General features: G+C 46.3%; 2 protein-coding genes across 8 annotated transcripts in view; one reads left to right on the forward strand and one right to left on the reverse strand.

Moving 5' to 3' along the window:
* The window catches only part of mon2 (MON2 homolog, regulator of endosome-to-Golgi trafficking), a 31881-nt gene extending 26579 nt beyond the window's left edge, over positions 1 to 5302 (forward strand). For 4 of the 7 annotated variants that reach the window (XM_030095294.1, XM_030095295.1, XM_030095297.1 and 1 more), the window contains 8 exons: positions 446 to 463; positions 1061 to 1189; positions 2544 to 2734; positions 2813 to 2873; positions 2955 to 3078; positions 3162 to 3369; positions 4017 to 4099; positions 4553 to 5302. In XM_030095294.1, the coding sequence (XP_029951154.1) occupies positions 446 to 463; positions 1061 to 1189; positions 2544 to 2734; positions 2813 to 2873; positions 2955 to 3078; positions 3162 to 3369; positions 4017 to 4099; positions 4553 to 4716 (978 nt within the window). In that variant the 3' untranslated portion in view covers positions 4717 to 5302. The remainder of the gene's footprint in view (positions 1 to 445; positions 464 to 1060; positions 1190 to 2543; positions 2735 to 2812; positions 2874 to 2954; positions 3079 to 3161; positions 3370 to 4016; positions 4100 to 4552) is intronic. The other 3 variants (XM_030095296.1, XM_030095298.1, XM_030095300.1) reach the window with 1 other exon arrangement.
* A 6231-nt stretch (positions 5303 to 11533) lies between these two features.
* Positions 11534 to 25196, reverse strand: part of ppm1h (protein phosphatase, Mg2+/Mn2+ dependent, 1H) — a 30582-nt gene continuing 16919 nt past the window's right edge. The window contains exons 4-10 of the mRNA XM_030095301.1: positions 23959 to 24071; positions 23771 to 23855; positions 23462 to 23580; positions 17535 to 17598; positions 15468 to 15575; positions 13511 to 13662; positions 11534 to 13425 (exon numbers count right to left, since the gene is read on the reverse strand). Coding sequence (XP_029951161.1) covers positions 13278 to 13425; positions 13511 to 13662; positions 15468 to 15575; positions 17535 to 17598; positions 23462 to 23580; positions 23771 to 23855; positions 23959 to 24071 — 789 coding nt within the window. The 3' untranslated portion in view covers positions 11534 to 13277. The remainder of the gene's footprint in view (positions 13426 to 13510; positions 13663 to 15467; positions 15576 to 17534; positions 17599 to 23461; positions 23581 to 23770; positions 23856 to 23958; positions 24072 to 25196) is intronic.

Here is a 25196-nt window from a genome sequence, read left to right on the forward strand (position 1 = left end):
TGTCTGTACACAACAAACATATTACACATAAAAAAAAAGGAGAAAGACCCACGACGTGTGCACCGTGATGCACACACAATTATCAGTACTCCTCCACATGTATGCAGAAGAGATGCAGCTCCTGTGCCGCTCCATATCGTCCTCCGCTGTGTTCATGCTGCATATGGGACGCAGACCCGGCTTCCTGTTGGACATCTGTTGATGTAAAACAGATGTTATGGGTGGTCTATACCGCCTATTGGCTTTTATCCACTTTTGTCTGCCGACCTCAGTGCTGAGCGTAAGAGGGGTTTTTTTGTTGTTGTTGTTTTAAAGTCTCTCATCCCCCCCCCTTTATTAAATCTCATTTAGCCGGCGCGCTGCATCAGATTCTTTAAAACAACAGTTTAATTGCGATCTTCTCTCATTCTGTTTCTTGGAATTACTCACTGGATAACCATTTTAGATCCAGCTGTTTGCACCGGTGAGTCTCCTCATCTCTCCCAGCCCTCCCCCCCCTCCTCCTCCTCCTCCTCCTCCTCCTCCTCTTCCTCTCACTCTATAATTGTACTGAGCTGTGCTGAATGGAGATGACCTACCCTCTGCGGTAGACGGCCCGTCACACCGCATGGTCGGCTCTCGCGCCTCATCTCCGCCTCTCTCACTCACTCCGTGCTCCGCCCTCCTCTCTGCCTGCCACTAACCGGCGGTCATGCCTCTGTGTGCACAAACCCCCCGTGGAGTTCATTTTCAGTTGTGAGTTTGGTGAAAATTCATGTTGCACACGTGTGCTTCTGTTTATCTTTTTCCTGAAAGACACACTTTGTATGATCGGCGCCATTCGTTATCGGAGGCAGCATCTCAGCTCCTGCGCTCGTAAAGAATGAACTAAACCCAAAGCTGGCTGATTGACGCTTTGATTTTCAAAACTCCATTTCTGTGTCGCTTGTGTTGGATAACACTGCATTCTCATATGAAGTGTGCCTTTCAAAGCTGCTTTCAATGTTATAACTGGTCAAACAGGTAGTGAAAACTCTGTTTCTGACTAATTTTCCGTCTTTTGTTTTTTTTGCCCCCACAGGCCGAATGGGTTGCCTTAAACTATGTGCCCTTTGCTGAGCGTTCCTTGGAGGTGGTGGTGGACCTGTACCATAAAACGGCGTGCCACAAGGCGGTCATCAATGAGAAAGTTCTACAGAACATCATCAAGGTACCAACAGGGTTTCTGCAAATGTTTGGGGCAGATTTTTTCATTACTTTTATCGTATTGATGAAGTGTTGCTGCTGTAGCAGCTAAAAACATCAAAATATTCAGTTAAAATGGATGTCGGTGCATATTCACGGCATTAAAACTCTTCTTTTTTTCCATTTTTAATCTGTATTTTCTTGTTTCTTTAAGCACAGGCCAATAAAGTAATGGGAAATTTTGGAAAAAACAAACACGTTTTATTTGCCTCCCAGTGAACCAAAACTACCATAACACACACACACTGCACTCGTAACCTGTGATAGGATGGTTAAAAAAACATCTGTAATTAGAATATTTAATTAATGTAAAATAACGTGACGCCTTTAGAGTGCCTCACACACATTGGCTAACACAGGCAGCAGCAGACTCTGCAGTGTGTGTTTTCCTCTCCAGAGGGTCGCTGGTCAGTATTGGCGTATTAAGAATGGATGAATGTGAAACGACTAAAGCTTCACTTTCTATGAACCCATTTAATCTTTTGTAGCTTTTTTTTCGTCCCAGTCGTAGTTTTCCGGTCACTATAGTCTCATCTGTGTCTGACCGCAGTGAGAAGCTTTTTTTTTCTCTCTCTCCATTCATCAGTTTTGGACACACACACACACACGAAGTGCAGCGTTGCCCCCACGGCCGCTGCATGTAAAACGCCTGCCAGGATTTGCTTGAATGTTTTTCCACGGCGGCGTTCCGGGGTGATGACATGTCAGTGTTCTGTTTGCGTCGGTTGAAAGTGACCAAATCCAATTTCTGCCGCGGCCGATAAAGCGACACAGAGGAGGCCAGAAGGCCGGGAAACTTGTGAAAAAGAAGCGAGGAACATAAAAAAAACCCAGTCCACTTGTTATATTTTGAAACGGTTTCTTGCGTTGGTGTCCTTCAGCCTCAGCGTTTCTCAGCATTGACCTGAAGTCACTGGTTTTATATGCAGTTAATGCAGTTTGATCCTCGTGCTTCCTCCTCTTGACACCTGCTTTTAGCTCCTTTCCCCCCCCCCAGAGTGTGTTTATGGGAAATCCTGAACTTAAACACAGTTAATTTGCCAAGGAATTATTAAAAAGCCTCCCTGTGGACAGATCCTGTTCTTGCCTCCACCCTTTTTCTTTCTTTTTTTTTGTACTTAAGTGCAAGAAGGCGTTTCTTGTAAAATCTCCACCTTGGGGAAGCCAGCTGTTTGCAAAAGAGGGTTTATTACTTCCTTTGGTGAACTGGAGTGAAACTTGAATCCACTGGCGACAGCTTTGTATCGAGGGGTTGAAAGTTTTCAGGATTTTATTTATTGCGATTTGTCATTGGTGGCGTTTCTCCCTTCTGGCTCCAGACCTTAAGGATGCCTCTGGGTCTGAAGTACGCCTGTCCGTCGGAGAGCACCTGGAAGCTGGCCGTCTCCTCGCTGCTCAAGGTGCTGTCCATCGGGCTGCCGGTGGCGCGCCAGCACGCCTCGTCCGGGAGGTTTGACACCATGTGGCCGGAGCTGGCCAACGCCTTTGAAGACTTTCTTTTCACCAAAAGGTGCCTTCATTTCCTAACATTCCATGCTTATTGCTGTAGAAGTTTTGAGGACGAAGCTCATGGCTGTTGTTCTTTCAGCGTCCCGCCAGACAACCTGTCGATCCAGGAGTTCCAGAAGAACGAAGCCGTTGATGTAGAGGTGATTTAAACCAGCCAGTAAATTTGATATTCACTCATCTGAATGGTGACGCACCGCTGATCATTTTGTTTTTCCTTGCAGGTGGTCCAGTTGATCAGCACCGAGATTTTACCGTTTGCTAATTTTATCCCCAAAGACTTTGTGGGTCAGATCATGGCGATGCTCAATAAAGGCTCAATTCACTCGCAGTCGCCCTCGTTCACAGGTAATCCTGTCCCTCCGCTACCTTTGAGTCTTGTCTAGTTTCACCTCATGTCCGGCTCATAACGCTGCTTGATCCGTCAACAGAGGCGGAGATCGACGTGCGGATGAGGGAGGAGTTTTCCAAGGTGTGTTTTGAGACCCTGCTGCAGTTTTCCTTCAGCAACAAGGTGTCGACCCCGCAGGAGGGCTACATCTCCCGCATGGCGCTCTCCGTGCTCCTCAAGAGGTCCCAGGACGTCCTGCGGCGCTACGTGGACGACGAGAGGCTGAGCGGACGCTGCCCGCTGCCGAGGTACGACGCCCGGACGTGTCGCTCCTGCTCCGGACAGCAATGTCACTTTTACTCCCAGACTCATTTATTTCATCTGTATATGAATGAGAGGAGCGTGTGGAGTTGTGTTTCAAGTATTATTTCCTGAAAAGCCATTTAAAGCAAACCAACAAATAGTCCTCCAGCCAGTTTGCCGTGAAATATTTAATGAGCTTTTTATCATTCTGATAGTTTCTGACATATGAAGATGAATCTCACACAGTTTCTATATCATTTAAAGATGAACAGTTTTCTTATTTATTCATGCACTCATAATAAATATCTGAAATGTTTCAGCCCTTGTGAAATTATCATTTTGGCCTCTGGTCGTATAAAAGATAGAAGAAATATTTGATCTTTTGAAATGTTCTGATAATTTAGAGTCACTGTTTGATGTTGGTGACATTGAGGTGAAATCTTACAGAATGGAAGTGATGAATGGAATACGTATAGACGTGTAATTGCTTAGTTTTTTATTATCTCCTCATTTTGTTCGATGTCCCTTTGTGATCAACACTTCACATTTTTTCTTTGTGTTTTCTTTTCTTTGATAGTTTTTGTCTCTCTCTTTTTTACTCTGGTCTTTTTACACGTCTTTTCCTTTTTCTTTTTTTTTTTTCCCGCTTCAGGCAACAAGTGACGGAGATTATCTTTGTCCTGAAAGCTATCAGCACTTTGATGGATTCACTTAAAAAGACGCAGCCCGAAAACGGTGAGTATCGAACTGCAGCAATATTTCAGGAAATCTTATGAAGACAAAGAGACATTATGGCTTTAGAAGAAGAAGAAGGAAAAAAAAAAGTAATGCCAGCGTATCTATCATCTTTTAATTTGGCGTAAATGTGCCAGTATTCTGCTGGGACCGTGTTTCTGATGAGTTTTATCTGGAATCTGGGGACGACTGTTTACATTTGCAGCAAGGTCAATTACAAGAACGGATGTGTTTTTTTCTAACTGCAATAGATTGCAGTGAGTCATTGTGAAATTACATTTTTGAAGCGCCCTTCACCATGTTTGCATTATATCGACCTTTTACTCGGAGCAAAAACTCATTTTCATACGCCCGTGGGAATTCTATCTGGCAAATTATTTCTTTGATTGCCCTCTAACACAATTGGTATTCTCTGGCTTCCTCCCCCTCCCTCCCTCCCCCCGCCGCCCGCAGTGGACGGCAACACGTGGGCTCAGGTGATCGCCCTGTACCCCACGCTGGTGGAGTGCATCACGTGCTCCTCGTCGGAGGTGAGCGCGGCCCTGAAGGAGGCCCTGGGGCCCTTTAAAGACTTTATGCAGCCACCCATCTCCAAAGTCCAGAACGGGGAGTCCTGACCGGGGTCGCTCCTCCGCTCCTGGTTTTTATAATGAAGAAATCTTGAATGTGTCTTCTCGGGAAAAAAAAAAAAAAAACAAAAAAAAACCCCGCGCGCCTCACCAGCAGCACGGGCGTTGAACTCTTAACGTGAAGCAGAGTGCAGGCGAGCAGGGCCGGCGACTCCACACACACACCACCGTACGCTTCTCACGCCAGCCGATTAGCGCATTAGCCCCGCCCTCCATCCTCATCCAGACTGACTGCTGTTGCCTGTTAAACACAGAGATTTCAATAAATTGCAGTGTTGCCTCCAGGTTTAGTTTGTTTCATTGGACTGAAGAGGCTGCGTTGAAGTACAGTGTGTGGTGAAAGTGTTAATGATGTAATGAACAAAAAACAAAAAGAAGCAAAAAAAAAAAAACAACAACAACTGGGGCTTTATTGATCTTAAAGAATGAACACTTTGACTTTTGCAACATTTTCAACAGTGAGGATTTTATGCAAGAAACAAATCTTACTGTAACATTCCATGTCATCTTTAGCCAGCCATCTGAGAAGGGATGTACGTGTCTGTATAAAATAAATGGGACAATTCTACAATCAGCTCTGCGTGGCGTTTGTGTTTTTTTTTTTTTATTTTATTTTTTTTACCTTTATCGCAACATTGGTCATTGTTTCCAGGCACAAGATTTATCTTTATGCTACTCGGGGAGGCAAATTAAAACTAAACACAGTAAGGATTGTTGGATTTAAAGACTAATTTCACAAACATGGTCTTCATTTTTAATTTAATAACGGACAGTATTGCAGCACAAGGTGACTACGTTGAATAGATTGCACAATTAAATCAAGTGTTTTTGCTTTTTATACGCAAACCTGTGAAGCCGCTGATCTCACTTTATGTCTGAGTACCTCGGGTACTGTAAAGCAGCAAATGTTCATCTGAAGATTGGGGGGGAAAAAACAAGAGGTAAATCTCATGTTTAGTTTTTTTTTAAGCTTCAAAATATGAAATTTATTCCAGCTATAACCAGGGTGCAATATGTGAAGGAACACCAGAGGGAGGGTTTACACACTAGTATTTCTTTTTTATTTTCCACATTTTAAGAGGAAATCATTATAAAGGGACTGAGTGGAGGCTGAAAGTAATCATTTCAATAAAACATGTAGAACCAGATCCAATGTAATAAATGCATTTAATGACAAAATAAGCTACTTTGTGCCAGTTGCAGGCTGATTCATACATGGACCATCCTTTCTGTAATTTAAGCTTTTAAGACAACAGTTTATTTGAATGAATACAGGAAGTTAAGCTTCGCTTCTCCAAAAATCATTTTCACACTGGACCAAACCGCCCGGACAAGGTCATGCAATTCCAGCAGCTGCTTGTGAAGCACATAATGATCAGATAAAGGTTCAGCAGGAGGGAGATGTAGACTAGAGGCCGGCCGATCCCTCCCAGATTCCACGCGTGGGAACGTCCTCATGAAGGTGAGCAATGTGATGAACATGCGGTACTGAGGCGTTTGGACCTTTATTTACGAGCCAAAAGCAGCTCTGCATGCTGGGAAGACCCTCATCCTCCTAGGAAGGGCCGCCACCGGGCCGCCAGCCGCAGGTTTGGACTCTGCAGTGGGTCATGTGAGGGAACAGGCCGGCTCTAACGGAGGAGGGAGGAGGAGGAGGAGGAGGAGGAAGAGGAGCAGGTCTGCTTGGGCGGGGTTTCCCTCTTATTTCAGTCTGCACAGAAGCGGGAGGAGGACGCACGATCCGCGCCTCCGCTGGGCACGTCGACGCGCGGCGCGCGGCTCATTTCTCCCCTCCGTGCCCGGCTCTGTCTCCTCCGCCTCGCCGCCGCTCGCCCCGCGGCTCGCCGCGTCCTGGCTGAGGTAGTAGTTTGTGCTGTTGGTCGGGTTGTGACTCTGCCCGCTATGGAGATGACTGCGCAAGCTACTGCCTTGCTAGTGCCTGGCTCCTGCGCTCCGGCCGACTTGGGGGGTGGGGGAGGAAGGAGGGAGGGAGGGGAAGGAAGAGAAAAAGAAAAGCCCCCGCCGCCTGCTTCCAGCCCGGCTGGACGCTTTTTCCAGGTAACGCTCGCAGCTTTTACGCATAAAGACTGACTTTACTGGAGGATCAGCCGAGGACCGCCTGTGCGCCGCTTTGTTGCACCCAGAGCTGGAACCTTATCAGACCTCTTTTGTGTTATTTATTTATTTATTTTTAATGTAAAGAACAAAAAAAGTCAGTTGTTTTTTTTAGGAGTTGCATAAGATTAGTCAGATTTTACACCCATTGACGTGCATTTTATTTGCAGCAGATCGGGCTACAACAGGATGCATGCATCGATCCTTTATGTCATGTGAGTTTTTTTTTTTTTTTAATTTATTTATTTGTTGTGCAGGATTGTAAAACGTAGCGTGGAGTCGATGCTGTATGGATTCTGCACGGTTCCCCCGTGCGGCACCCCGGGCGGACGGGCTGCTGTGCAGAAAGCATGTAGGTCAGCGGTGCTGTTGCTATGAGGAGAGCAGAGGAGGACTGACGTGGCTGCTGCTGCCCACAGAGGTGTCCTACAATGCATCTGCTCTGCTGCACGCACGCACGCACGCACGCACGCACACGCACACACCGGCTCTTCCCTCTGTCCTTTGTTAATAATGCTGCATACCATCAGACTGTGGCAGCATGTGCCCCCTCCCTCCACCCTGCACCTGAACGCCTCTTCATGCTTGGACATAAATCAGAGCTCTCTGTCAGTTCCTGCCCCCCCCCACCCCCCTCCCCCCTCCCCCACCCCACGTTAATAATCTGCTTATTATGCTCGGTCAGGATGGTGCATCCTCTCGCGCCACATGACCCGACCCCCGCACCGCGGGGCGTCTGAGCGGAGACGTGTCCTCGTGCGCTCTGGGAGCAGCGGGAGGAGGAGGAGGAGGAGGAGGAAGGAGGCTGATGTCGGTCATGCGTTGCGAGTTTAACCTTTGGAAATCCTCCCCTCTTGACTGGCCGCCGGCATCTGGCCGCCCTGTAACGCATTATTAGCACGGGCCGGCGGGGGTCTCGTGACGGAGGGTGGAGGGGAATCAGAATGGGTAATGAGCTTTGATTGGCTGGCAGTGGGTCAGTGAGACCAGCAAGACTGACTGACTGAGCACTAAATCCTCCTCTGACCTTCCAAGAAGACTCCCATCAAATATTTATGCCTTCACACTTGATCGTGTGTTGTGATGGAGTTCTGTGCATTCCGGGCCGCAGCTCTGCCCACTGGCATCTGTGCCGAGATTACACAATAAATTCTACTCCAGCTACTCATTGTGGAGATGCACGTAGGTTGCAGAGAGGGGGTGCATTTTTCTTTGCAAGAGAACTTGTAAATAAACCACAGAGGATGTTTGGGTATTATTGAGAATGCAGAGCCGAAGTCTGCATTCCTATAATTGTCCACCTCCATGTAAGAAGAAGAAAAATGGACATAATCCAGCCTCCAGGGCCAAAACTAAACATCATTTATCACGTCCTGACCGTAAAGAGAGCCAGCCTATGGAGCAGTGAGACACAGCCTACACTCTGTCCTTCCCATCCATCTTGTGTCGAAGCTCTCATTTGAGCCGAGCTGCAGATAAATCATTCCACAGGCGGCTGGAGCCCCGTAGCCGTAAATCAGACCCTGCCCTTTCAGATGGATGTCGCAGCTGCACCTTTGTCCCGACAGGACGGTCCTGACTGCGTGTCTGCATTAAGTCCCTTCACAAATGCTGCTGAAGCTTCTGTCTTTTCTTTATGTCACGGTGAATTACAAGACCAGAAAACAGCAGATTCTCTCATTTGCAAGCCTGAAGCCGTCAAATGTCTCGTTCCATGCCTGGAGAAATGACTTGGTTGTCTGAACTGTTGCTAATCCAACTTCTTAGAATTAAAACAATCCACTTATTATTGCAACTGGTTTTGTTGTTTTATGTTTGTTTTTACAATTCCCTCCCAAATAACTTTATATGAAAATAAACTTCGAAGTTCTTTGACTCAACATGCAGACAGAACCTTGTATGTATTGTTGTTGTTCCTGTAATGAAGCTTTTTTTTTTTTTCGTTCTTTTGCATTTATGATCAAAGTGATTGTTAAAATCAGTAACAGCAATAACGTTCACATGCTACACTGTCAGGAAAGAGATCTAAATAAAACTGAGTGTATGAAAGACCATCTTTTGCTGTCTTTATTCTCTGCTCCGATGGTCCTCTTGAAGCTGTGGCCTCAGATATCCCATGTTGCACTGCAGCAGGACAACGCGCTCCGTCGTTCCATGAGAGGAGACGAGCGTCTCGCTGCGAAGCCCACTCAGCATCGCCTTCAGGTCCGTCCATGGGTGGGGTGGGAGTGCTGCGACCTTGGAAAAATAAGCCACCCACAGGAATGACTGTGTCATCATTGCCGTCATCCAATCTGGACCACACACACACACACACACACACACACACACACACACACACACACGTGTGGAGAGTAGGAGGGATGGAGTGCCAGATCGGTGCTGGCCTGCCTGGAGGAGGATGCGGCACTGGCCTGCGGGGACCAGATGGCCCTGCAGCTCCTGCAGAGGACCCAGGAGTGTGAGACTCCCACGGCAGCGCTTCACCGTCCTCTGAGTGTGTGTTCAGACATTTAGAAAGGTGCGAGGCTCCCGGTTCTTACAGGGATAATGCTAATATGTAGAGGAGGGGGAGATCTGCCTCCATCTGGTTGACATATCCTCTTTCTACTAACAAAACAAAAGCACCAGAATATTAAAATCCAGGTGAATGTGAAGAGTAAAACACCAGTAAATCACTCAAAGATGTAAACTGGTCACCTGTTACACCCGTGTTCATGTATACATAATGGATCTGTCTTCAAAAGGGTCTTGCTCAAGGACACTTCCACAAGAAGTCAAACCTGCAACCTTCCAATTGAGAGACAGCCCACCCACAAGAAACAAAGCATGATGGGAACTCAACTCTCTCGTCACACCATGGATGTTACTGCATGCTTTGGCTGTCAAAAGCAACTCAAAAGCAGAGAAGAAAAGGAGGTGAAAGCCAAAAAACAAAACAGAATATTAACGAGAGGCCGAGGGATCTTGTTAACCTTTCCAAAACGATGACTGAATTCCCCGCACATATTGAGCAGCGTCTTACAGCTGTGCCTGAATAATTTGGTCTTGGGTGCAAACTTTCTCACGTGTGTGTGGGTTTGCGTGAAACCTAATCCACACCACATCCTCTAAAAAAAAAAAAAAAAAGTCAGTTATTATTAAAGCCTCTGTCTCTGGGCTGCAGGGAATCGCCAAGAGAACTTGCAAAAACAGTTTCCAAAATAACTGGAAACATTCGCAGCGGGTTGCAGTTTAATGGAATCAGTTGCAGGACCTTAAAAAAAAAAATTTGCTGAAATTTGGAACAAGTTCAGAAAATGCATGAATTTGTCTCTTCAACATGGACTCGGTGGTCGTGAATGCTTTAAGCCCTCAATTTATTTTCTGCAGGTCAGCAAGCGAAACGAGTGCACTGTATAAGCTACATTTCGCTTGATGCAGGCGCCGTGCATGACGACTCCAGAATGTGTCTGACATTCTTGCAAAATTCATTTGACATGCACAAAGCGACAATTTAAACGTGATTCCAACTGAAAATTGCTCCTAGTTTTTGTATTTTGTCACAATTTGATGGGCCTCAGGGTTCAGATTTTCTCTTCATATAAATCTCTTTTATGAGGGAAATATTTTACTGTCAATGCCCCAAAACAGAGGAAATATTGGTTAATCTGGCAATGAAAGTAGATTTAAATTCACATTCAAGTGGTGGAATTTAAGTGGAGATGTGAAGTTACCTTGCTGCAAATAAAAAATTATAAAAAAAAAAATCTCCTGTTCACTGTGGAAAACCCTTTTCTGAGTGTCCTGTTGAGCGATGGAGGCTGTATTCTGTGATTTGATTTACGCCTTTAGTCTCAGGTATTTCTAGGATTTGGTATCTCATCACATCAACGGGCTCGTTTCACACCGACTTTATCAGTGGAAGACACCGAGGTGAAAACCAGTTAAAAAGAACACACCGCGGAGCGTTTTCCCACCTATTTTTCCAGGATATCAGGCTTTCCTGCGGTTTATTCCCGGGAGTATTTGGTGTCAAATCAGAGCGTCCATCATTACACATCAGGCTCCTTGGTGAACTTTACACCCTTCATCCACGCCTGGCTGCCAGAGCCGTGATGGATTCATCCCCGATCGTTGGTTCATTCAAAAGCAGTCTGAGCCAAGAGTTTCAACACATCTTTTCGATATTTAAATATGCAGAGAATTATTGTGTCAAAGCAGCAGTTTAAGCCACCGATGACAGATCAGACTTTCAGTTTCCAAACAGTTCGGAAATGACATGAAGTTCATATGGGGGGACAAAACAATATTTTGATATTCCCCACATGGAATTGATGCACATTTGCTGTGCAGTCTTTGCTTTGTCTTCTGCTGTAAACATCTATAGTTTTAACCAATGCTGTTCAGTTTAAAGAAGACTTTGAATTTCCTGGTGAGAACTTTCCAGTTTCACTCCTCGGGAACTTTTTCTATCTCCAAGTTCATCCAAGTCACAATTGGACACAATTCAATGAAGACAAAGAGAGTTTTGTGCTTTACTGACACGTGTTCCTAATCAATCGTTTTCATATTTGAACTGAGACTTTTCTGCAATTAATTCAGTGTTCTAGATTTGTTTTTTAACTGATGGGGAACATCAGTAGTCCCTTCTTTTACAGCTTTACCAAAATATTTACCAAAAAAAAAGAGAAAGAAGGCACTCACAAGGTCAGAAACTGTAATTCTTTAATAGGGCAAAAAAGTTCAAAAACAAGTTTTTACAACGTTGCTAAGTTTCTAAAACAGTACAAATTACATGATTTGATTTCAGTAAGATGTACATCGCTTACAGTAAAAGAATGGAGAGAACCGAAAACGATATTTACATATTTTACAATAAATTAAGTTACTCTGTACCATGTTTCACTGGATCCAGTCATTTGTGCAGCAATTATTCTAAATACAAAGTATTGCTGGACAAGCAGTTTTAATCAACATGAAAAAAAAAGAAAAAAGAGAAGAGATACTGAATCATACAGCACAAAGGTTAGTGTTTTCTACCAAACTTGTCTTGGAGATGAGTCTATGTCAAGCAGTTCACATTGTTAGAGGCACCTGTATTCACGGTTTTAATATCTAAGGTTTGAAGGTTTTAATATAAAAATCGGACAACGTGACTTCATAATGGCACAGGTAGTGGGATGACGACGCGCCTGATCTCGCATGCAAACGGCTAATAAAGAAAGTCATCGACGGCATATCATTAAAAGAATAAAAAAGGGAGACGGTAATGAGGCTGATGAGGAATACGTGCAACACAAAGTCTTCTTCCTTCTGAGTTTCCGTGTCTGGTTTCAGCGCCGAAGCTGGGCGGAGAGAGCGGCGCCATCAGACACAGCCGTCGGTGTATCTTCAGCTAGAAGTGGCTCCTGTCAGAGAACTGAACCTCGCAGGGCTTCTGTCCTGGTGACATGACGTGTGTGTGTGTGTGTGTGCATGAAATTGAAAGTGTGCATTTCAGTATTTGTGTGCAAAACGATATTTCTGTGTCTGTGATGAGTTTTTAGTGCATACGCAGGTCTGTGCACGAACACACTCGTATACCAGCATCGAAATGTGTGTGTAAGTGTGATTTGTGCAAGTCTAATCTTAACGCCTCAACTATAGAACCTTCTTAACACTGAAGTAGCGCCGCAGCAGTGCTTACTGGTTTGAAATGAAACAGTACAGGACCTGGGAAGCTGGCCCGCGAGTCCAGACTGTGGACAGACAGGCACCGATTACACAAACAACTCTGCCGATGCACTAATCCTCAGTATGCATTAATAAACGTCATTATAGACGCACAAAATACCAAATATTCAAACATAAATCCAAACACGGCTCTCCACACACATGGGAATGTTGTCCTGCTGCTGGACGAGCCCCGCAGCAGATTGATGGAGAGCCGACATGCGACAGGGGAGGTATGATCGGTATGTACAGGACAGCAGGTGTCGGGCTCCTCCTCCTCTCTACAGATGTTCAGTCAAACGCTCCATGTGAAATGTGCATTAGCCGTTAGCAGGAATCCTGAGATGCACGTCACGGAGCCGTCCAGCGTGCGTTCGAACTCTCAACCCCTTGCTCCACAGCAAAGTTCATGATGACTTCCTGAACACTGGAGCAAAAAAAAAAAAAAAAAAAAAAAACATCAGTAGTTTGGCTCTTCAGCAGCTCTCTTCATGATTCGGCTTCTTTCAAAAAGAGCAGGAAAAGAAAAAAGAAAAAAGAAATCGCCCTGATTGATGATGAACAGGAAAACCTGGACAGAAATTCCATCTCTGACCAGAAACATCTTGGATCCCTCAGGAAAGGAGGAAATCCACACTAAAGCACTTTTTTTTTTTTTTGTTTTTTTCATAGAAAGACCAGGAGGGACGAGGGAAGCTGCAGGGTGAAGTGGGGGCGTCGCAGCGGGGTCGTGTTTCCGTCTAGCTCTGCTTGTTGCCGTAAGCGAGGGGGATGATGAAAACCGAGATGTCGTCTCCGGAGCCCAGTCTGTCGTTGGGGATCCTCCAGCCTCGGTCCTTCAGCACCCCTCGAGCTCGCATGATCAGGTCTTGAGCCGCCATCGTGTACCTGAAGCAACAGGAGAGACGAGCGGTTCATGGCGGATGCCGAACGGGGTGAGAGGGAGTTCAGGCCCGCCGAGAGGTGAACCTGCCTGTGCTGGTCGTCGGGGTCGCAGTTGGTCAGGAAACAAGTGACGGCTTCAGCCACTTCCTGGTTGGAGAGGACGTCCCACAGGCCGTCGGTTCCCAGCACCAGGACGTCGTCGGCTCCGTGCTCGCACTGCGCCAACGGGTAAACTCTGACCTGCAGGACGACGGGCACAATGTGGAGGAGTTCTGCACGTTTTGGGAGAAAAATCGGAAAGTTCTCGGGCATCGCTGGCATTTTACTGTCGCCCTGCTTCATAAAGACAGCTAAAATAGGTGGATGGAGGAAGAAATGGACGAGTGCGTCTTTGTCACAGTTCCTGAATATAATCTGTGTTTTTCCACCTGAACTGAGACACAATCCCACCACGCTTTCAGCACCTTCATTATGAGAAACGATGAAGAAATTCATCCCAATTTCTTACGATATTAGAGCGTTACTGTGTTAATTAGTGGTAATGAAGTGCAGAAGGACTTTTTTAAGTGTTAAAAATAATTTTTTTTTTAAAAAAAAAGCTCTGCCGACAGCTCTTCATATTAAGTCAGGTGGGATTCCCGAGGCCAATCACATTCACTGACGAATGGCTACAAAGTTTTACGGCTGCACATCTGATAGTAAAAGATATTTCAAAGAGAAGGACCGACAAACATTCTTAATACGACATACAGATGGTGCGGTGAAGATCTTTCAATACGTACGGCTTGTTGAAATGTTAGCAGATGAGAGGACCAACATGAACTTCAAGCACAACCTAACATGTGAGAGGTCAGACATCACTGGGTGTCGGCGAGATAAACGGCGGTTTGAGTCTTTATTCAGGTGATCCGACCATTAAACGCATATTTTCTCTCCACACCTTCCTGTCTGTGCGCCGCTGAAAGCTGCCGATTGCCTCGATCCTTCAAAGATTTTCTCCGGCGAAGACATTTTCATGTTACTGTGGCAACTCTTGTGAGGCGGCCTTTTAAAAATTACTGTGGTTGAACAAAAGCGTCCTCTGGAATAGCAAGCAGAAAGAATACCCGGCGGCCTTGGGCCGCCTTTGTTTGGCTGCTTCATGTAATTCCTTCGCTGCTGTGGGGGAGTTTCCTATTCACGGCAGACACACCGGCTCGCTGCAGAGGTTACTGTGTGAGCGGCGGCTGTGAAGTCGGAAAAGTATTTGTGATGACCTCCGCTTGGATCGGGAGCCTCCATGTTGTGGTAAACCTCCCGATAGGAGTCAAGCTTTGGAAGAGAGAAAATGAGCGGGCCTGAAAGACGCGGAGGGACGGCGGTTTCGGCAACAGTTGGCTGTTTGGACGAGACACAGAGTGAAGTTTTCTGACTTTTGACCCCAGCATCCTCACTGCATGCCAGAATAACTCCATGTGCCAAGGTCAGCCGCTTTCAGGGGTTTTCTTTTAAGATGAGAGCAATCGGAACATGTTTGACGAGGAGGTCTTGACCCTGCCGCACTCACCTACCACTCCCACTCGAGGAAGCAGCATTCAGCGCGGGCTCTCCTGCGCGGGTACAACATATATTAAACAATAGTGACAACGGGCCTCTCGCAGGTGCAGCAACACACACACTGAACTACCACTGAACTTGGAGGGCGATGAATTAAAGATCAAGCGGATTCATGGGGATTCGTGACTGCTGCGGCGGCGTGCTGCAGACTCGGCGAGGAGAAGGAGACATTTGAGAGCGGCGGCCCGCGGGGAATGTTAATGCGCGGCTCGACCACACAGTTCACAGAGTTGACTGCTAATGGCCAAAGGCGTTTCACACAGTTACCTCCGCCGCTCTCATTCCAACAGGAGGTCAGCATCGTGAAGAGAAATCAAGAGAGAGGTCCGCTGTAACAGACTCCAGCGTTGAAAATAGTGGCGATCAGAGTCACCTTTACACTCCCCCCCCCCTCCCCGTGTGTTTGTTCCAGCTTAAAAAAAAAAAAAAACCTTTAAAACAGAGCTCACCTCTGGGCAGCAGGACAGGAAGGGTTTGATGTAGATGTTGGAGTCGTGCACTTTGAGATTGTGGTCGCCGAGACCTCTGGTGACGCCGATGGTGGCCAGAACACGAGCCTGCACAGGATCACACGGGTTAAACCGAGTCAGGGTCTCTCACATTTTCAATGTAAGCACATTTTATGAAGGTGTTTCTACTTCTGAGTAGTGGATGGAACATTTGGCTTTTATCAACCGCTTCTCCTGACCCTGACACATTTCTGAGTTCTGGAACAAACAACTTGGACGGTTTCAAAGCATTTCATTTGAGAAATTTCCATGAAAATAAAAAAAAAAAAAAAAAATTAGAGAAAAGTTACCTTTTTTAACCCGCAGCAAATTCAGCAGGAGGCAACGTGTCAAGCAGAAAGAAAGCCCGTAAACTCTGGCAGTTGTTTACAACATGCGCTTCATATAATCATCCTACCATTTGTCTTGATTTTCCAGATTTCTCAAACATCTGGTTAACCTGAGGGTTTCATAACAGCCTCACAATCACCTGAGGATTCGCATTTTACACACTGTCAGAACTGCGAACTCCTCCGCGTTACGATGTTCCCACACATGAGAAATTTGTTAAATGAGCTCAATGAAGTCTCCGGTTAAATCAAAGGAAATTACAACAAAAGTTGTACTAACAAGAAAGAAAGTTTCGCAGAAAGGAAAAAAGAAAAAGCTGATTGCTAGAGTCCTAATAAAGCTCTTTTCTATTTCGCTCTTTATTATGGAAGGTTTGAGGATGGAATAATGACTCCCATGAAACTTCTGTAACTAAACTCTGTTCATAGGTCTTTACAAGCACCTTTCAAAAAATTAGACTACGATCGAAAAGTTCATTTTTTTAATGATTAGGATCATCAAACTGTAAAACTTTTGTTTTATTCAGAGTTTTTTCACATCAATAGAGAAATGTTCAAAACGTCTTGTTGTAATCTGAATATTTTTACCCCACCAATCAAGAAAATCAAAAAGTGTGGGGAAAAAAATTGCAATATTTCACAAGATCAGACATTTTTCTTTGTTTTGAAGTCAGAAATATTGCAAGAGGAGAACAAATAACAGCAACTGAATGATCGGTGGTGTTCTTATTTTTGGAGATTTTTTCCACATGCATCGCTAAAACCGTAAAGAATAATCTGCACGGCAAATCCCTGTTGACATTTGTCTGACAGATACAGGACACGCCCAGTGGGGATCTCTATCAGTGGCCTTACAGTATTTACTCACCGCAAAAACAACAACAACAAAAAACAAGCTCGCCGTCTGCACCTCCTCCCAGTTCTGTGACAATTTTCCCAAGCCTCAAATTCCGCCAGGCACATTTCTGAGCTGAATTCATGATGTTTGGGTAATTCTCCATTTCTAATCCTAAAAATGAAAGCTGGTGCAGGACTGGGGAACTGGGTTAATTGAATTTACTGTACAGAAAAAACAAAACAAAACGGGGTGTGAGCATGAGGACACGGCGAGGAATGGCCAGAATGAGCCGGGATCAGTCAAAAAAAAAAAAAAAAAAATGAAGAGACAGAGTGGTGGAGAGAAAGAAGAGCATTTCAAAGTGGCAGCGCAGCTCCTCCAGCAGAGAAAGGGGGAAACATCCTGGGATTAATTGTTGAGCGTCGGGGCCCGGCAGGCTGCGCGTGGGGCTTTGAAGTGCTCTGGCGTTCCTCTCCCTCACACAAAGCTCCCCGCGCTCTATCTCGCCATCCATCTTCTCGCCTCACTTCAAAGGGAAGAGGACACGATGTGGGCATGAGCCGCCGAGCCCAGGTAAACCCGGCCGCGGCGGCGGCTGGCGGGGGCGGGGGGGGGGGATGACGTCAGGCAGATATGAAATCCACAGCGAGGACACGTCCTGCTCCATCACACCTCACAAGCTTTACTTCAGTGCCACAGCACTGCAAAAGACTGGGATGTTACACTCCAATTAACAGGCTTCACGGCTCATCTGATGGGGGTCCTCACCTTTGACCTCTCCCTGCATTCCAGCTGCATTTTACCTGCTGAGGCACATCAAGGCTCCCGAGCATCTCCTACCTTCTTCCCTTCGCCGTAGATCAGGGGAAACTTCAGGTCGTCGTCCTCGATGGTTTTATACGCCCTGCACAGAGGAGAGGGGACACTTCAATGCTCTGATTCCTTTATTATTTTGTTCATAGTAGGCAGCGTACGCCTGCCCTCGAGGCGCACCTCACCCGAGCTCCCGGCGTGCACAGACAAAACTGAAACGGTGGTGAATTCACACAGACGTCATAAAGAACAAGGCAGAACTGCAGCGCACTTTCTAAAAGTCTCTCCAGCGGCAAAGACGACGCCTCGGATGAGGCTCTGTTGGTTTGCTGTTGGTTTTTCTGCGACTGTCTGCAGGAAGTGTGCGTGTGTGTGTGTGTGTGTGTGTGTGTGCGTGTGTCTCTGAAGGACTGAATGTAAAACGTCTGAATGATGCAAGACTATACACGTTGACATTCTGCCGTTTTCAGAACGACGTTTAAACTTCCCCGACTAATAAATAATTTACGGCGCGCGCGCACAGTGGGACCAGACGAAGCTGCAGCACGAGGGAGGAATTCAGCGCTAGGTGGTGGGGGGGGGGGTACACTTTTTACCTTTACAACTGAGAAATCCGGCAGTCGTGCGAAGAGTGAGTACGCAGCTTTTCATCCGTGAACGGACGCGTTTCAGAGGAACAGCTGTGCAACTTTACTGTACTAGAAATGCTACAAATTTGAGCCAATTTTCCAGGGAAGCTGCCAGAGCAGAAATTTCCATTCACAACTCACACCAGGTGCATCGAATAAAAGATCTGGCTCCGGCAGAGTGTTGACCTGGGTCAAATAACATTTAGAAAAGCAAATTATTCTTCATCTCAGCCTTTCGGACTGCAGGAAATGAGGGAATATCGCGTTCACGGATGTCATAAAATTGGTTTGAAGTGATTTTAGGAGGAATTTGTTGTTGGAGGATTTTGAAAACAGACATCGAGCTTAAAAAGCTGCTTAATGCAAAGCTGGTATTTGCAAATATCATGTGACCCGGGCCTGCAACACACACACACACACACACACACACACACAAACACACACAAATACACACAAATACACACCATGCCTGATGCATTTCAGCTGCTGTGTGGCGGATTAGCAGGGACCTGGACTGTTTTTACATTACTGCTGGTTCTGCTCACAGAGACCATATGTTTCCACCTCAGGCGAGCGCAACACTGCTGCACTCAGCACTTTTTCTTTTTCCTTTTTTTCTTCTTAACTGTGTACAGGAAAGTCTATTGCAGCAAACAGCACAAACAGATTTACAGACTCCTGTTAGACAAAATGATAACAGACGTACAGAGGAGCTGCTTTTCTAATATTTCAATGTTTGTCATGTGAAGAAAGCAGTTTGATGATGAGACACGTAAACTGACCACAGACAGATCCTGTACCGTCCCTCTCTTTCAAAAATGGAGACAGTATTTATTAAGTTTCCTTCATTTCACCTTCAAGAAGCGCCTAATTTTTTTTCTTCTTTTCTTTAAAAGCCGCAATATAAAGACACCGGCGTTCTGTCATTATTTCAAAGATGTCTTGGACGGAGTCCCCGGGGCCGGCTGTCGGGGACAGTCTCCCTCTCGGGACGTGTGTTTACCGCGAATCCACCCTGTCAGGCTCCAGATAACGAATGTGTGACAGAATGAAGAAGATACACATTAATCCTGTTATGATACCTGCTCCCTGCTCTGGGACACGCAGTTCAAAAACAACAAGGAGCCTTGCTCGAAGGGGGCGGGGGGAGGAGCGCCGTCCGACCGCAGCGCAGCGCAGAGCAGAGCAGAGCGCTCTCACTCTCAGTCTGGGTGAGGAGCTGTTGGGTCGCCTGACACATTTCAGCCTGTGACTAATTGGGAGGCAGTGTGTGTGGAAGGAAAAACTCCCTGCAGGTGACTGTGAGGAAGGCAGAACGATGTCATCTCCGCTCGGTGCAGAGGGGGCGGAGGAGGGGGAGGGGGGGGGCAGGATAATATTAGCAGTACGTGCACTGAATCATCAGCTGCACACACCGTCGCATGCATTTATGTGTGTCACAAATACACGCACACACCTGTGGACGGTCTGGACGGTGACCTTGTGGCCGCCGGTGTCGGCGCCGGATGACTCAGACAAACTGGAGCAATAGGCGGCTAAAAAAAATCGCAACTTTTTGTCCCTTCTTGCACAAGTATGACCCAGTAACTCTCCACATGCAGGCCGGAGGCATCGGTCAGGCCAAAACAAAGACACAATGATGAAGCAGGAGTGGAGGAAGAGAGAGAGAGAGAGAGAGAGAGAGAGAGAGAGAGATACTATTGCAACACTTCAGATGTTAAGATGCATCATGTGTTTCCATAAGGGAGCCATTCAATACGTCCAGTGGTCCACACACCAGAGCAGATCTTCTCATAGAGCAGAAAGCTTTCAAAGCACCACACAGACACTTCTGCAATGCGATGTGATCCGCTGCAACTGAACCCCATCAGTTTCCCCTCCGCAGAGGAAAATAAAGGCCAATTCTACCTGAGACTGTCAGAGAAGTGTTAATGTGATCACCCGACTCGTCAGGAATGTGCAGTCAAGGGAGGAGTCGTCAGGAAGAGTGAAAATACACATTGTCATAAATCAACGTCTTTAAAACCTGCTCCAAATACTGTTTTTCTGTTTGATTCATATAATCTAAAATTAGAGGAGTCAAACTTAGGATCGTGGGGGTCGAAACCGGCCAGCCGGAGAGACAAAGCAGCCCACAGGATGACTGTGTGAAGACTGGAGATGTCTAAAGAAAATACTGACTGACGGTATTTCAAATGATGATCAATGAAAGTAGCTCTAAGTGCAGAGTTTGTGGTGGTTTAGTTGTAGAAACCAGGGATGCAGCAGGGTTTTGTGATATTTCATTTTGTTTTGCTTTTGGAGGCATCATTAAAATGGAATAATATGATACATGATACGTTCATAATGTAGATTGATTGATTACTGTTATTTTGCTGAAACACCTGGACTAAAATTAGTGTGACAACCCTAATTTAAAGCATTTTGACCAAATATGCATCTGACTGGTAAAAAGCTGTATGGGTGGAGACGTACTGTATAAGATAGAGAATCGAGTAGAAAGTTTACAAGCTGGGAACTGAATAGTGCATAGAAAATCCTCCACTGGGTTCACACATTGCTCAATCTGACTTTGAAACAGTCAGCATCTCCCCTGCTGCACGCCTCACAGTGGAGAACTGCCTTATACACATCTAAACATCAAAACCTCTCAGCCCCACACCGCTGAACACTACAACCTTCCTGAATCAGGTCCGGTTTTATTCTGCGCCGTGACGACACTCTCACGTGTGCGGGCGGCTGGAGTCGGGCTATCTTCAGCTACAAGAAGAACAAGAAATCCCACAGCAGATGGTGGAGCCTCCACAGAGGCCTGATCCCGACATCAGGCAGGCAGAGTGGGATAACATGAAGAGACAGAGGCTGCTTCTACCTCTGAGAAGCAGAAGACAGACACAACCTTCCTCCAAACACACTAAACATCCGCTGGATTTACTATTTTTTACATATTATTAAAAAAAAAAAACATTAAAAAAAACCCTAAAGTGACAGCATTATTCACAGCATATCTGTATGAAGTGAAGAAAGCGTCTCTCATCCATTAGCTATAGGATCGGGGGGGGGGAAACACCCCCATGTGGACGCTGCCACAGAAGCTTCAGAAACTGGATTGTCATTTATCTCTTCCCTCCTTTGCGGCAGATGCACCATTTTTCGTCTTTACGTCTTCCCTTTCCTTTTCTCTCCAGCCGTCTTCCTCAATTATTTCTCATCTTAGCAGCTGATCTCTCAATCTACTTCTTGTCTTTTTGCCTTCCTCGCCTCCCTCGACCTCCGACACGCCCCACAGCTCAGCCTCCATCGCTCCGTCCTGGACCGCGGCGGCCGTTGCCGTCCCGGAGACCAGAGCCGCCTCCCGCTCCGGTCCTGCTGGCCGACAGGAGGCAGGCGGAGGAGAATCGATGGAGGGAGGAAGAACGAGAGGTGGGCTGCGGGCCTGTATACCTTCATTAGAGCATAGCCTTGATCACGGCCGCCTTTGAGGGAATCGAACGCCAGCGTACGCCCACGCACACGCAGCAGGTGGGCACACAGGCTGCACGTGGACGTGCACAGACAGAACGCCGCAGTGGCACACAATGGTGTGTGCGCTTACGAAGGGCACACTATATAGTACGACACAGCTACGCGGCGTCGGAGCGAGGCAGGCACGCCGCCGACCGGCAGACTCCGACCGGACCGGGCGGAGGAGCAGCAGAACTGGGTTATGGGTAAGAACCCCATTAAAAATACATCACAGGCCGTCTGCGCTGAGCGGGCAGACGGCGGGCTGCGAGTTCTGGGCTCGGCGAGGAGCGCAGCCGCCGTCTGACCTACATCTGCCGAACTGAGTCGAGCCGCAGAGCACAGCCGCATGGCGGTGGCGTCGGGAAAGGGAGAAAAAAAAAAAAAAAAGCATTCGTCTCTGGTCGTCCGCTTTGTCCCGACTCGTCTCTCCGCTCAGCCGCTCGGTTTTCTCCCCGGAGGGGTTGAAGAATAACCAACTTTAATTTTTCAGAGGAGGAAATTCAACGGTGAGCGTTACGCAACAGTCATCCAGAACATTATGACCACCGACTGGTGGCGTGAAGAACAGCGCTCGTCTTCATCGTGAGACTGGGGAGGGGGGGGCGGGGCTTATGGGGCAGGAAGTGAACACTGTGTCCTCAACGCTGATGAGTTACAAGCAGAAGAAATGACATCTGGAGGATTTTGGGGAGGTCAAAACAGAAGTAAATTGTGAGGGCTGGTGATGATTCCTCGAAATCAAAGCAACAAAAAAGTGACAAGCTTTTCAGATTTAAAACCATATGAAAAAAAAAAAAATCAGTGGATCAGATCAAATTGAGTTATATTACAATAAGTGTCTAAACAATATCACATTCTTAAGTTGCAACTGCAATGAAATTATATAAACTTAAACCGATAACTGCAAACTACACATATTGGCGATGTATCTTCCAGAGTTGAAAGCCTCGTGTTACATTTTATATTTATAATCCTCAAGCACTGACAGGTCTGTAGTTAAAAAGCCCTTATGCACAGCCTGGCTATATACTTGGTTTTAACCTTGGTTTTTAAATACAGTATATAGCTGGGTTACAATACCGTTAATGTCCTTGTTTCAAGATTCAATAATCCATCCTCTGAAAACGCGTCTACTTGAAAGATAATGTAAAGTGTGCACTTGTGGCCGTACATATTATTACTGTCCCCTTTCCTCTCAGGTCTCTTCCTTTTCTCTTCACTCTTCTTTTATGTTTCTATCGGGTTCTTGGTTTTCATATATTTTCTCTTTTCCTACCACTCAGTCCCCTCTGATCGCACCTACCTTTTCTTCAATCTCTCCTGCCTCGCTATGATAAAGCACAAGGTTTTCACTTTGCCTGTGAAGTTTTTCTCTGAACCTTCTCCTCGCACACAGACAGAGAAATGGCAAGGACGCTCGCCGGCCTTCTCCTGACAGAGGAGCGCTGAATGGCTTCTTTATACACTGTGGCACACATCTGAATGGGGTGGAAGCGGCTATTACTGGCAATTTTCAAATCTGGTACAATGCGCGCAATTAGTCACACGCAGGCAAATTAGCTAATTCGCAGAAATTATTTCATTTCATTGAGCATTTAAATGGATCTGGGGAGATGTACAGTTAAAGAACGAGTAAATTCAGCAGAACTTTTAGAAAAAAAAAAAAAAACCACGTGTTGGGTAATGAATGACTCACTAGCAGACCAAAGGACAAATTTACTCACAAATACTGGAAGAGCTAAAATTGGAAAGAAAGCGAGGAGAGGCGCTCAGCTGGCGCATTGTGCTCGCCGTTTGCCAGCGGGTGAGTTCGCCTACCATCCCGACATGGTGAAGTCCCGGTACAGCATCCTCTTCCCCACCTCCTTCCTCTGCACTCTCCTGGGGAACTCCAGGTGTGTGAACTCGTTCCCCAGCAAGTGGGGCTGCATGTAGGCCTTCGACAAGAGAAGAGACACACAGAGCTGAGTGGACCGGCGTCCCCGAGGGAGAGGAGGAACAATCCCACAGTCAGCCGGGCTGACATGGAGAGCGAGACGTGGCGGAGCGCAGCCTTGGTCTGGACGGGAGGGGAGGTCGGCTCGTAATACCCGACAGCTGCGCTCCCTCACGAAGGTCGGCTCTTACCAGGAACTGCAGCCGCTGCCGCTCCGACTCGGGCGTGAACTCCGCCGACATGGGGATGACCTCCCCGGCCCGGACGATGATGGCTCTGAGGGAGAGGTCATAGCGGACACAGTCATTGGAGGAGGCACGCTGTGCATAGGTCACACTCCTTCAGTGTGTGTGTGTGAGGGTGAGTGTGTATAACACACCTGCTGTCTCCGGCGTTCCCGACATAGAGTTTCCCGAGTAAATAGACGACCACGAGAGCGGTGCATCCTCCTGAGATGTTGTAGACCGACTTCTCCTTCTCTATCTGCACATCCTGGGAGTGAACAAAGATCATCCAGAAATTTTAATCCAGAAGATTTTACTCATCAACACTCACTCCCTGAGAACAGCAGGTTTAACTCTGAGCTCTTTTAAACCCAGGATGAAGACCTTGGCGTTTGCTGCTGCCACTTTCCATAAAGACATTAATTTAATGTTGCACTATATTTTTTTAATTTCTATGGCCTCATACTTAATATTTTTCATTTAATTACTTTTACATTAAATCTTTGTAATCCATTTTTCTCATTGCAGACTGTTCATTAACGTAAAACACTTTGGACTGTGTTTCGGCCGAGTTGTGCTACAGACATAAAGCTGCCTTGCCTTGAAAACAAAACGTCCTTTGAAGAAAAAAGGAAAACAAGGCAACAACAGCAACCATGAAAAAAAAATTGAAACGCCACTAGAAACAGCGTCTTGACGATGGACATTTTGAAACATAATCAGGATGAGAAGGGGAATCGAACCGCCAACCCTGGGACTGGGAGAGACACTTCTTTACCGAGCGACCCCTGCAAGAACCTGAGACTGGGTAAAATATTGGCTTGATGGGTAAAACCTGCCGTGATGTTTTTATTAATTATAGCGCGGTAATGAATTCATTCATCAGGAGCTCCATAAGTCAAGCAGCAATAAAACAGACTGCGAACCCAAAGCAGAGAGGAGAAAGTTTTTGAGGGACTGCTGGTTATTACACCAGTTAATTAGGCCAGATTAATTTGGTGCTAATTAAACCAAAAATTATTTGAAGAAAGCCACACTATCAGCCCATTAATTAGATGAATAATTAACCTGTCACTGAATTAATCAAGGCGGTAACATAAATTTGAGCCGAGCTGCTCAGACTAAATTTAACCCCTTAACGGCCTGCGTGTGTGTGTGTGTGTGTGTGAGATCGCCACATTCGCATCCCTTCGCCACGATCAACAGATTGAGCGTAAATGTTAGCAAACACATTTGAGTCCATCTTCTGCATGTTTTCCCAGGGAGTGGGATCTCTGATGGAGGCTGGGGATTGTGGGTGAATCTGCACCGCTGACAGACACCAGCCTGGAACAAATACGTCCTTCACCTTGGATGAATTATAGATATATATATGGGAGCCGTGCATGTTTAT

The sequence above is a fragment of the Salarias fasciatus genome, chromosome 7 (genome assembly GCF_902148845.1).
Source record: "Salarias fasciatus chromosome 7, fSalaFa1.1, whole genome shotgun sequence".
Lineage (NCBI taxonomy): Eukaryota > Metazoa > Chordata > Actinopteri > Blenniiformes > Blenniidae > Salarias > Salarias fasciatus.